Genomic DNA, 13,684 nt, shown 5'->3' with positions numbered 1-13,684 from the left:
CCCTGACGGGGATTATCGCCGTTCTCTTTCGATTGACCTCGGTCGATACGTCACTGACACGCGACTGGGGGCTTGAAGTACTTGCGGCGCCGCCGGATGATGTGTCGGACTGGGCGGTCACTCGCCTGGTCACAGGTCCAGGGAGCCGGGCTGTCCGCCTGCTCCCCCAGCCCGTCCCCGGCTCCCGCCACGGATCCAGGCTCGAACCGGCTCCCGCCTCCCGCCTCCCGCCTGCCGGCTCTGCCCGCACGATGGCCATTTTGTGGATGGGAGACGTGAGTATCAGAAAATATCAACACATGGAGATTGCACTAAAGGTACAGGGAGGGAATATCAGCACTAAAGGTACAGAGAGGGAATATCAGCACTAAAGGTACAGAGAGGGAATATCAGCACTAAAGGTACAGAGAGGGAATATCAGCACTCAAGGTACAGAGAGGGAATATCAGCACTAAAGGTACAGAGGGGGAATATCAGCACTAAAGGTACAGAGAGGGAATATCATCACTAAAGGTACAGAGGGGGAATATCAGCACTAAAGGTACAGAGAGGGAATATCAGCACTAAAGGTACAGAGAGGGAATATCAGCACTAAAGGTACAGAGAGGGAATATCATCACTAAAGGTACAGAGGGGGAATATCAGCACTAAAGGTACAGAGAGGGAATATCAGCACTAAAGGTACAGAGAGGGAATATCAGCACTAAAGGTACAGAGAGGGAATATCAGCACTCAAGGTACAGAGAGGGAATATCAGCACTAAAGGTACAGAGGGGGAATATCAGCACTAAAGGTACAGAGAGGGAATATCATCACTAAAGGTACAGAGGGGGAATATCAGCACTAAAGGTACAGAGAGGGAATATCAGCACTAAAGGTACAGAGAGGGAATATCAGCACTAAAGGTACAGAGAGGGAATATCATCACTAAAGGTACAGAGGGGGAATATCAGCACTAAAGGTACAGAGAGGGAATATCATCACTAAAGGTACAGAGAGGGAATATCAGCACTAAAGGTACAGAGAGGGAATATCAGCACTAAAGGTACAGAGAGGGAATATCAGCACTAAAGGTACAGAGAGGGAATATCATCACTAAAGGTACAGAGAGGGAATATCAGCACTAAAGGTACAGAGAGGGAATATCAGCACTAAAGGTACAGAGAGGGAATTTCAGCACTAAAGGTACAGAGAGGGAATATCATCACTAAAGGTACAGAGAGGGAATATCAGCACTAAAGGTACAGAGAGGGAATATCAGCACTAAAGGTACAGAGAGGGAATTTCAGCACTAAAGGTACAGAGAGGGAATATCATCACTAAAGGTACAGAGAGGGAATATCATCACTAAAGGTACAGAGAGGGAATATCAGCACGAAAGGTACAGAGAGGGAATATCAGCACTAAAGGTACAGAGAGGGAATATCAGCACTAAAGGTACAGAGAGGGAATATCAGCACTAAAGGTGCAGAGAGGGAATATCAGCACTAAAGGTACAGAGAGGGAATATCAGCACTCAAGGTACAGAGAGGGAATATCAGCACTAAAGGTACAGAGGGGGAATATCAGCACTAAAGGTACAGAGAGGGAATATCATCACTAAAGGTACAGAGAGGGAATATCAGCACTAAAGGTACAGAGAGGGAATATCAGCACTAAAGGTACAGAGAGGGAATATCAGCACTAAAGGTACAGAGAGGGAATATCATCACTAAAGGTACAGAGAGGGAATATCAGCACTAAAGGTACAGAGAGGGAATATCAGCACTAAAGGTACAGAGAGGGAATTTCAGCACTAAAGGTACAGAGAGGGAATATCATCACTAAAGGTACAGAGAGGGAATATCAGCACTAAAGGTACAGAGAGGGAATATCAGCACTAAAGGTACAGAGAGGGAATTTCAGCACTAAAGGTACAGAGAGGGAATATCATCACTAAAGGTACAGAGAGGGAATATCATCACTAAAGGTACAGAGAGGGAATATCAGCACGAAAGGTACAGAGAGGGAATATCAGCACTAAAGGTACAGAGAGGGAATATCAGCACTAAAGGTACAGAGAGGGAATATCAGCACTAAAGGTACAGAGAGGGAATATCAGCACTAAAGGTACAGAGAGGGAATTTCAGCACTAAAGGTACAGAGAGGGAATATCAGCACTAAAGGTACAGAGAGGGAATATCAGCACTAAAGGTACAGAGAGGGAATATCAGCACTAAAGGTACAGAGAGGGAATATCAGCACTAAAGGTACAGAGAGGGAATATCAGCACTAAAGGTACAGAGAGGGAATATCAGCACTAAAGGTACAGAGAGGGAATATCAGCACTAAAGGTACAGAGAGGGAATATCAGCACTAAAGGTACAGAGAGGGAATATCAGCACTAAAGGTACAGAGAGGGAATATCAGCACTAAAGGTACAGAGAGGGAATTTCAGCACTAAAGGTACAGAGAGGGAATATCAGCACTAAAGGTACAGAGAGGGAATATCAGCACTAAAGGTACAGAGAGGGAATATCAGCACTAAAGGTACAGAGAGGGAATATCAGCACTAAAGGTACAGAGAGGGAATATCAGCACTAAAGGTACAGAGAGGGAATATCAGCACTAAAGGTACAGAGAGGGAATTTCAGCACTAAAGGTACAGAGAGGGAATATCAGCACTCAAGGTACAGAGAGGGAATATCAGCACTCAAGGTACAGAGAGGGAATATCAGCACTAAAGGTACAGAGAGGGAATATCAGCACTAAAGGTACAGAGAGGGAATATCAGCACTAAAGGTACAGAGAGGGAATATCAGCACTCAAGGTACAGAGAGGGAATATCAGCACTCAAGGTACAGAGGGGGAATATCAGCACTAAACGTACAGAGGGGGAATATCAGCACTAAACGTACAGAGAGGGAATATCAGCACTAAAGGTACAGAGAGGGAATATCAGCACGAAAGGTTCAGAGATGGAATATCAGCACTAAACGTACAGAGAGGGAATATCAGCACGAAAGGTACAGAGAGGGAATATCAGCACGAAAGGTACAGAGAGGGAATATCATCACTAAAGGTGCAGAGAGGGAATATCATCACTAAAGGTGCAGAGAGGGAATATCATCACTAAAGGTACAGAGAGGGAATATCATCACTAAAGGTACAGAGAGGGAATATCATCACTAAAGGTACAGAGAGGGAATATCATCACTAAAGGTACAGAGAGGGAATATCAGCACTAAAGGTACAGAGAGGGAATATCAGCACTAAAGGTACAGAGAGGGAATATCAGCACTAAAGGTACAGAGAGGGAATATCAGCACTAAAGGTACAGAGAGGGAATATCAGCACTAAAGGTACAGAGAGGGAATATCAGCACTAAAGGTACAGAGATGGAATATCAGCACTAAAGGTACAGAGAGGGAATATCAGCACTAAAGGTACAGAGAGGGAATATCAGCACTAAAGGTACAGAGAGGGAATATCAGCACTAAAGGTACAGAGAGGGAATATCAGCACTAAAGGTACAGAGAGGGAATATCAGCACTAAAGGTACAGAGAGGGAATATCAGCACTAAAGGTACAGAGAGGGAATATCAGCACTAAAGGTACAGAGAGGGAATATCAGCACTAAAGGTACAGAGAGGGAATATCAGCACTAAAGGTACAGAGAGGGAATATCAGCACTAAAGGTACAGAGAGGGAATATCAGCACTAAAGGTACAGAGAGGGAATATCAGCACTAAAGGTACAGAGAGGGAATATCAGCACTAAAGGTACAGAGAGGGAATATCAGCACTAAAGGTACAGAGAGGGAATATCAGCACTAAAGGTACAGAGAGGGAATATCAGCACTAAAGGTACAGAGAGGGAATATCAGCACTAAAGGTACAGAGAGGGAATATCAGCACTAAAGGTACAGAGAGGGAATATCAGCACTAAAGGTACAGAGAGGGAATATCAGCACTAAAGGTACAGAGAGGGAATATCAGCACTAAAGTTACAGAGAGGGAATATCAGCACTAAAGGTACAGAGAGGGAATATCAGCACTAAAGGTACAGAGAGGGAATATCAGCACTAAAGGTACAGAGAGGGAATATCAGCACTAAAGGTACAGAGAGGGAATATCAGCACTAAAGGTACAGAGAGGGAATATCAGCACTAAAGGTACAGAGAGGGAATATCAGCACTAAAGGTACAGAGGGGGAATATCAGCACTCAAGGTACAGAGGGGGAATATCAGCACTAAACGTACAGAGGGGGAATATCAGCACTAAAGGTACAGAGAGGGAATATCAGCACTAAAGGTACAGAGAGGGAATATCAGCACTAAAGGTACAGAGATGGAATATCAGCACTAAAGGTACAGAGAGGGAATATCAGCACTAAACGTACAGAGAGGGAATATCAGCACGAAAGGTACAGAGAGGGAATATCATCACTAAAGGTACAGAGAGGGAATATCAGCACTAAAGGTACAGGGAGGGAGTATTAGCACTAAATACGAACATATGTACAAACGTAACAAAATGGATGAATTCACAGCTCAAATAGAATTAAATATGTACGATCTGAGAGCCATTACAGAGACATGGCTGCAAGATGACAAAGCCTGGAACCTGAATATTCAAGGGTACTTGACATTTCGGAAGGACAGGAAACTAGGAAAAGGTGGAGGGGTAGCTCTGTTAATTAAGGATGACATGAGTATAATAGAGAAATGACCTTAGTTCTAAAGACCAAGATGTGGAATCAGTTTGGGTAGAGATAAGAAATGCTGAAGGCAAGAAGTCACTTGTGGGAGTAGTTTATAGTCCCCCTTACAGTAACCACACTGTAGGACAGGGTATACAGGAAGAAATAATGGGGGCTTGTGAGAAAGGAACAGCGATAATCATGGGTGATTTTAATCTCCATATAGATTGGAAGAATCTGATTGGTAAAGGTAGCCTGGAAGATGAGTTCATCGAGTGCTTTCGGGACAGTTTCTTAGAGCAGCACGTTCTAGAGCCAACCAGAGAGCAGGCTATTCTAGATCTGGTAATGGTTAATGAGACAGGATTAATTAATGACCTCATTGTAAAGGAGCCTCTTGGTAGCAGTGATCACAATATGATTGAATTTCAAATTCAGTTTGAGGGAGAGAAGAGTGAGTCTAAGACTAGTGTTTTAAACTTAAATAAGGGCAATTATGAGGGTATGAAGACAGAGCTGGCTAAAGTGAACTGGGAAATTAGGTTAAGGGATATGTCAGTAGAGATGCAGTGGCAGACATTTAATGAGATATTTCATAACACGCAAAGATACATTCCAGTGAGAAAGAAAGACTCTAGGGGAAGGACGTACCATCAGTGGCTAACTAAGGAAGTTAAAGATAGTATCAAATTGAAAGAAAAAGCATACAATTCCACAAAGATTAGTGGCAGGTCAGAAATATGGGCAGAATATAAAAATGGGATGTGGGCTTCGCTGGCGAGGCCAGCATTTATTGCCCATCCCTAATTGTCCTTGAGAAGGTGGTGGTGAGCCACCTCCTTGAACCGCTGCAGTCCGTGTGGTGAAGGTTCTCCCACAGTGCTGTTAGGAAGGGAGTTCCAGGATTTTGACCCAGTGACGAAGAAGGAACAGCGATATATTTCCAAGTCGGGATGGTGTGTGACTTGGAGGGGAACGTGCAGGTGGTGTTGTTCCAATGTACCTGCTGCCCTTGTCCTTCTAGGTGGTAGAGGTCGCGGGTATGGGAGGTGCTGTCGAAGAAGCCTTGGCGAGTTGCTGCAGTGCATCCTGTGGATGGTCCACACTGCAGCCACTGTGCGCCGGTGGTGAAGGGAGTGAATGTTTAGGGTGGTGGATGGGGTGCCAATCAAGTGGGCTGCTTTGTCCTGGATGGTATCGAGCTTCTTGAGTGTTGTTGGAGCTGCACTCATCCAGGCAAGTGGAGTGAAAGAATGACTAAAAGAATAATGAGGGAGAAATTAGAGTACAAGAGAATGCTAGCTAGAAATATAAAAACAGAAAGTAAGAGTTTCTACAGGTATTTAAAAAGGAAAAGAGTAAGAAAAGTGAGTGTTGGTCCTCTAGAGAGAGAGTCTGGGGAATTAATTAATGGAGAATAAGGAAATGGCGATGAATTGAACAGATATTTTGCATCCGTCTTCACTGTAGAGGATACAAATAACATGACAGAAATAATTGTGAATCAAGAGGTGAAAGGGAGGGAGGAACTTAAAACATTGACAATCACCAGGGAAAGGGTTCTGAAAAAATTATTAGAACTAAAAGCTGACAAGTCCCCAGGTCCTGACGGACTTCATCCTCGGGTCTTAAAATAAGTGGCTGCAGAGATAGTAGATGCATTGGTATTAATTTTCCAAAATTCCCCAGATTCTAGAAGGGTCCCATCAGATTGGAAAATAGCAAATGTAACTCCTCTATTCAAGAAAGGAGGGAGACAGAAAGCAGGAAACTACAGGCCAGTTAGCTTAACATCTGTCATAGGGAAAATGCTAGAATCTATTATTAAGGAGGTTATAGCAGGGCACTTAGAAAATCTCTTAGCAATTAGGCAGAGTCAACACGGCTTTGTGAAAGGGAAATCGTGTTTGACTAATTTATTAGAGTTCTTTGAGGAAGTAACAAGCAACGTGGATAAAGGGGATCCTGTGGATGTGGTGTACTTGGATTTCCAGAAGGCTTTTGACAAGGGGCCACATAAAAGGCTACTACACAAAATAAGAGCTCATGGTGTAGGGGGTAACATATTAGTATGGATAAAGGACTGGTTAACTAACAGGAAACATGGAGTCGGCATAAATGAGTCATTTTCAGGTTGGCAAGATGTAACGAGTGGAGTGCCACAGGGATCAGTGCTGGGGCCTCAACTATTTACAATCTATATCAATGACTTGGATGAAGGGACCGAATGTATGGTTGCTAAATTTTCTGATGACACAAAGGTAGGTAGGAAAGTAAGTTGTGAAGAGGACATAAGGAGTCTGCAAAGGGATATAGATAGGTTAAGTGAGTGGGCAAAAATTTGGCAGATGGAATATAATGTGGGAAAATGTGAACTTGTCCACTTTGGCAGGAGGAATAGAAAAGCAGTATATTATTTAAATGGAGGGAGATTGCAGAACTCTGAGGTACAGAGGGGTCTGGGTGTCCTAGTACATGAATCACAAAAAGTTAGTAGGCAGGTACAGCAAGTGATTAGGAAGGCAAATGGAATGTTGTCATTTATTGCAGGGGGAATGGAATATAAAAGTAGAGCTATTTTGCTACAGTTGTACAGGGCATTGGTGAGACCACATCTAGAATACTGTGTGCAGTTTTGGTCTCCTTATTTAAGAAAGGACATAATTGCTTTAGAGGCGGTTCAGAGAAGGTTCATTCGACTGATTCCTGGGATGAGGGGATTATCTTATGAGGAAAGGTTGGACAAGTTGGGCCTGTATACACTGGAGTTTAGAAGAATGAGAGGTGATCTTATTGAAACATATAAGATCCTGAGGGGGCTTGAAGGGGTAGATGCTGAGATGTTTCCCCTTGTGGGACAGACTAGAATTAGGGGACACAGTTTAAAAATAAGGGGTCTCCCATTTAAGACGGAGATGAGGAGAATTTTTTTCTCTCAGAGAGTCGTGAGTCTGTGGAACTCCCTTCCCCAGAGAGCGGTGGAGGCCGGGTCATTGAATATTTTTAAGGTTGAGTTAGATAGATTCCTGATTAACAAGGGAGTCAAAGGTCATAGTAGGTAGACGGGAAAGTAGGGTTGAGGTCACAATCAGATCAGCCATGATCATCAAATGGCAGAGCAGGCTCGAGGGGCCGAATGGCCTACTCCTGATGTTAATTTGTATGTTTAGCGTTAAATGTGCAGAGAGGGAATCTCAGCGTTAAATGTGCAGAGAAAATATTCAAAAAACTAGTGAGGGATGAAGAAAGATAGAAAGTAGACCTGCTCCACCTAAGAATGCAGAAAAAATAAACAAAATATTGCTGATGCTGGAAATCTGAAACAAACACAAGAAGCTGGAGGCACTCAGCAGGTTAGGGAGCAGCTGTGGAGACAACAGGCAAGGGGTTTTGGGAATGGATCATTCCTCAGGACTGGAAGATATTACAGAGAAACAGAATTCAAAAAGGAGCAGAAGAGGGGGAAGGGAGGAAATCAGAACCACGGACACAGAAAATGAAATAGAATGACCAGTGAAGTGGAGAACAGGAGATGGTTAAAAGCAGGAAAGCAGAAGACTAGTCCAAGACGGACCCAGTAATAGTATAAACACATTGATTCTCTTTCCCCGCTCCGTGTCTCAGTCAGCAGACGGTTAGTGGACAGTGTTGTTGCTTCCGTCAAAACAACAGGAGAAGCACTGGTGACAGCCAATGGCTGAGGGCAAGAGTAAAGTACGAGGACCCAATGGACCTCCAGTACATCTCTCTGGAAAGGTCACAGCTCTACAGAAGGCCTTCTGGGCTTCTCTGGAATCTACTCAGGCCGTTGGGCCCGGTTGGATTGCCAGCTGACGGCTAGAAGTTCTTTCCTGAATTGGCTCCCCTTCTTCAAGTATGTTCCCAGTGTATTACTGAGACTGGTTTGTCTGGAAAAGATGTATTGATCTCACTCCTGAAGAATAGCCCAATATCACTGTTGAACTGTGAGTGTAAAATCTTTACTAAGATACTGTTAACCCTCCTGAACACTGCAATTCTCAAGCTGGTCCACCCTGATCAGATGAGGTTTATCTGTAGGAGGTCCTGCTATAAGTGAATTGAGCTCAGAAGTTCCTTTGTAAAGGAAACAAAATATTGGCTTTCTTCTCTCTATCCCTCAATGAAGATTCCTCCCTTCTCTTTTGCTCCTGTCATTTGCTTCTCTCTGTATATGTCTCTCTCCACTTTAACCCGTTCTTTCTCCCTGTTATTATTTCCTTCTCTCCAACATTGATGTTTGTCTGTATGACCCTTTTTGTTCCCCTGGCTGAGGGTCAGTCCTGAGGCAGACTCCTCCTGCTGAACCCCACCCCTCACCATGTGTTTCCGTTTGCTTCCACCAGCAGGAACGATAACAGATCAAATTCCCGAGACCGAACCAGCGAAAGTAGAAATAGCTCATGCTCTCTGGTTGTTTCTTCCTGCATCTTAAAAAAAAACTTTAAAAATTCCCCTGTCAAAATTCCTTAGAGTAAAGAGAGGAGGGCTGAAGAATCTGCTAGTTATTGAGTGCTGGGCAACTATACCACCCTTCCCCCTGGAATGAGTTTGGGCCGTGACAATCCAGGTCACACAGCAGCAAACTGCCCCTAAACTGGCAACAACCAGCACCAAGTTGGCAGTCTCCCAGTGAAGGTCACGGAATGGCCACTGTGTGAAATGGTGCAGTAAGAGGCACCTGTCTAAGGTAGAAGCTGAACTTGATTTCTGGGACAGAGCAACCCAAGCTTCGTTTTACATCTAACCCATGCGGTACATGATCTAGGAGTGCCTGGATGCCTTGAAGTGATCACTGGTATTCATTATGTTGATGAGCGTAAGATTGAGCAATATAAAAGGTTTTTTAAAATAAGAAAGGAAATCTTTGACCGTCTGAGCACCTATCACTAAACAATCTGTCCATTGCTTTGAAAGTTTAGTTTGAATGTCTCCGTCATGGGTTTGTTGTATAATTGTATCTCCTCGTCTCGTTTCAGTTGGAGCCCTATATGGATGTTGACTTCATCAAAGAAGCCTTTTCCGCAATGGGACAAAAAGTGGTTGGCGTGAAAATCATTCGAAACAGAATTACTGGGTAACGGCACTTCTTATTCAGTGTTACACAGCCGAGTGTACGTACAGATTTACACTAATGTATTCTGTTCCCTGGTAACACCCACATTGATGGGATTGTCTTCCGTGTAGAAAGTGCTGGAATTTCTCTGACAGATTTTTAGTTTTCGATAAGACTTTTACGAGGCTCATGGTATAGCAAAGAATGATATTGAGATTGTTGTCCGGGATAATGCTGGATTTGTCTGTCAGCAACACAGACTCTGAAAATATACAGGGATGTAGGGGACCAAATTGGGCCGTGCAGCGCCTGTTATGTAGGCGCTATGCAGACTCCTAAGCACCAAAAATAGCGTTCGAAATGCAGGCACACACTTTTCTGGTGTGACGTGCGACGGACACCATATTGGTAAAGGCGTTTGCGCACACGCAGGTAACGAACGCTGGCAGCATGTAAAGTAGGAAGAATGTGCGGTATATCAGTGTGGTTCGCTGATTTAAAGGGACACATGCAATTTTGGAACTCAATTTTTTTAAAATTCGTTCACGGGATGTGGGCGTCGCTGGCAAGGCCGGCATTTATTGCCCATCCTTAATTGCCCTTGAGAAGGTGGTGGTGAGCAGCCTTCTTGAACCGCTGCAGTCCGTGTGGTGACGGTTCTCCCAAAGTGCTGTTAGGAAGGGAGTTCCAGGACTTTGACCCAGCGACAATGAAGGAACGGCGATATATTTCCAAGTCGGGATGGTGTGTGACTTGGAGGGGAACGTGCAGGTGGTGTTGTTCCCATGCGCCTGCTGCCCTTGTCCTTCTAGGTGGTAGAGGTCGCGGGTTTGGGAGGTGCTGTCGAAGAAGCCTTGGCGAGTTGCTGCAGTGCATCCTGTGGATGGTGCACACTGCAGCCACAGTGCGCCGGTGGTGAAGGGAGTGAATGTTTAGGGTGGTGGATGGGGTGCCAATCAAGCGGGTTGCTTTATCTTGGATGGTGTCGAGCTTCTTAACCACGAACAGGTGGTAAAAAGCATGGAGGACCCCCGTACCAGCGCTATTTGAAGGGATCATGCAGGATCATGCAGGATTTACAGGTTAGTTGCTGGATTATTGCTTCTGGCTGCTAATGCATTTGTATCTGTTTTTGGAGGTCTCCTGAAATTTATAGATTTTTGTTAACCAAAGGTATTAAGGGACATGGGGTTAAGGCGGGTATATGGAGTTAGGTCACAGATCAGCCATGATCCCATTGAATGGCGGAACAGGCTCGAGGGGCTAAATGACCTATTCCTGTTCCTATAATAAAGTTTCAATACTCTACAGGGAGTGGGCTGGCCAGCTAACCGGCAACAGCAAGGGCACTGGCAGAGTGGCAGGGTTGGGACAGGAATGCTGTCTTCCTGAGAGAGGACAGCAGGTTCATGTTCCATGGAGACACAGCCACTTGCTGACTCTCGTTAGGTGCCACCTTCTCCTGCAAGAAGGTGGGACCTGTGTTGGTGAGTGTCCTGCAAGACGTTTGGGTGATGTGCCTGCCATGGTTGAATAGCTGCCAGCATGTATGGCCTGTGAGTTGTGGGTATGCGGCTTGCAACAGTGGTAATGTGTGAGGGTGAGAGGAAGTATCTGATTGAAAGAGTTTGTTGGTATGTGGGTGATGGGGGTGTAGTGTGTGGAGCAGTGGATGCGACTAGTGGTGCAGTTGGTAGGAGACGCCACTTGACAGTTGACCTCACTGACCTTGACCACTCGTGTCAAATCATTGAACTTCTTCCTGCACTGCATCCATGCTCGTGGTCTGGAGGGCCTCTTGCCCCTCCCCCTCCCCCCCCCCCCCCCCCCTGCGGATATAGGATGCCCCTCCTTCTGTCCACTTCTTGCACCAAGGCCTCCAGTGCATCAGCAGAGAACCTCGGTGCACGGTCTCCCGCAGGCCCGGTACAAACTCAGACCGACAGATTGGCGGAGCCTGATGTGCGGATTGGAGGATGTGGGATTTGTTAAAATATTTATTCAATGTTTTAAAATAACTTAACAGGGTAAAGATAAGGATGGGATCTGCATCTGTGTTTTACGTGTGCGATGTCCGATCTCCGTTCACACTCCGGGCGGGCCCGTATCTTATATTTTGAAAATATCAGAATCCCGCAAACGTTGAGCAGCCAAGTTGTTGCTCGTTAAAAATTCCAGAGGTCCCATCATCAACATGCTGCTCTATATTGCAGCACAGATTCACTTTCCAATTGACTTCCAACACATCCTGCAGCCACAGTGCACCTCCCCTTTAAGAGGTGCAGGCCGCCTTTAAGTGGTTTCCAGCCACTCGCGATGTTAGGCCCTCTGCTGGCGAGCAGCCAATCAACGGTGCAGTGAGGCCTGGCTGCTCGCAGCAATCAGGTAAATCGCCAGGAAGCACGAATGTTACATGCTGCCTGCATCTCAACGACCGGACGCAGGTTCATCACACACCGCCACCCCTGCGTCCGGTTTCAGGGGTTAATCAATTTAACTCCCATAGTATTGTGGCAGTGGTCCCCAAGCACTGCACAATTCCACCGCAGATTTTCTTCAGACATTCTGTCAAAGTCTTTCAGATAAGGAGCTGTCTTTAAGATCCATTTTGGTTGACTTCAGGAACACGTGCCCTCACTTTCACCTCTTCCACCCTCACTGTTCTTTTTATCTCTTTTTTTCTCTCTGTCCTCTCTCAGCACATTCTATTTTCTTTGTATCCACTCTCCTCCCTCTCTCTCCCTTCCTCCCCTCCCCCCTCTCCCTTCCTCCCCTCCCCCCTCTCCCTTCCTCCCCTCCCCCCTCTCCCTTCCTCCCCTCCCCCTCTCCCTTCCTCCCCTCCCCCTCTCCCTTCCTCCCCTCCCCCCCTCTTCCCTCCTCCCCTTCCTCCCGTTCCCCCTCTTCCCTCCTCCCCTTCCTCCCGTCCCCCTCTTCCTCCCGTCCCCCTCTTCCTCCCGTCCCCCTCTTCCTCACGTCCCCCTCTTCCTCCCGTCCCCCTCTTCCTCCCCTTCCCCCCTCTTCCTCCCCTTCCCCCCTCTTCCTCCCCTTCCCCCCTCTTCCTCCCCTTCCCCCCTCTTCCTCCCCTTCCCCCCTCTTCCTCCCCTTCCCCCCTCTTCCTCCCCTTCCCCCCTCTTCCTCCCCTTCCCCCCTCTTCCTCCCCTTCCCCCCTCTTCCTCCCCTTCCCCCCTCTTCCTCCCCTTCCCCCCTCTTCCTCCCCTTCCCCCCTCTTCCTCCCCTTCCCCCCTCTTCCTCCCCTTCCCCCCTCTTCCTCCCCTTCCCCCCTCTTCCTCCCCTTCCCCCCTCTTCCTCCCCTTCCCCCCTCTTCCTCCCCTTCCCCCCTCTTCCTCCCCTTCCCCCCTCTTACTCCCCTTCCCCCCTCTTACTCCCCTTCCCCCCTCTTACTCCCCTTCCCCCCTCTTACTCCCCTTCCCCCCTCTTACTCCCCTTCCCCCCTCTTACTCCCCTTCCCCCCTCTTCCTCCCCTTCCCCCCTCTTCCTCCCCTTCCCCCCTCTTCCTCCCCTTCCCCCCTCTTCCTCCCCTTCCCCCCTCTTCCTCCCCTTCCCCCCTCTTCCTCCCCTTCCCCCCTCTTCCTCCCCTTCCCCCCTCTTCCTCCCCTTCCCCCCTCTTCCTCCCCTTCCCCCCTCTTCCTCCTCTTCCTCCTCTTCCCCCTCTTCCTCCCCTTCCTCCCCTTCCTCCCCTTCCTCCCCTTCCCCCCTCTTCCTCCCCTTCCCCCCTCTTCCTCCCCTTCCCCCCTCTTCCTCCCCTTCCCCCCTCTTCCTCCCCTTCCCCCCTCTTCCTCCCCTTCCCCCCTCTTCCTCCCCTTCCCCCCTCTTCCTCCCCTTCCCCCCTCTTCCTCCCCTTCCCCCCTCTTCCTCCCCTTCCCCCCTCTTCCTCCCCTTCCCCCCTCTTCCTCCCCTTCCCCCCTCTT

The 13,684-nt window shown here is 47.1% G+C and overlaps 1 protein-coding gene across 1 annotated transcript in view; it reads left to right on the top strand.

The window, feature by feature from the left end:
* The first annotated feature begins 81 nt into the window (after positions 1–81).
* LOC137335386 (tRNA selenocysteine 1-associated protein 1-like) overlaps positions 82–13,684 on the top strand; it is a 59,703-nt gene continuing 46,100 nt past the window's right edge. Inside the window, exons 1-2 of the mRNA XM_068000734.1 lie at positions 82–275; positions 9,679–9,776. Coding sequence (XP_067856835.1) covers positions 252–275; positions 9,679–9,776 — 122 coding nt within the window. The 5' untranslated portion in view covers positions 82–251. The remainder of the gene's footprint in view (positions 276–9,678; positions 9,777–13,684) is intronic.

The sequence above is a fragment of the Heptranchias perlo genome, chromosome 19 (assembly GCF_035084215.1).
Source record: "Heptranchias perlo isolate sHepPer1 chromosome 19, sHepPer1.hap1, whole genome shotgun sequence".
NCBI classification, from domain to species: Eukaryota; Metazoa; Chordata; class Chondrichthyes; order Hexanchiformes; family Hexanchidae; genus Heptranchias; species Heptranchias perlo.
Note: the sequence above shows the minus strand (reverse complement) of the source record. Positions and strands in the feature narration are given on the sequence as shown.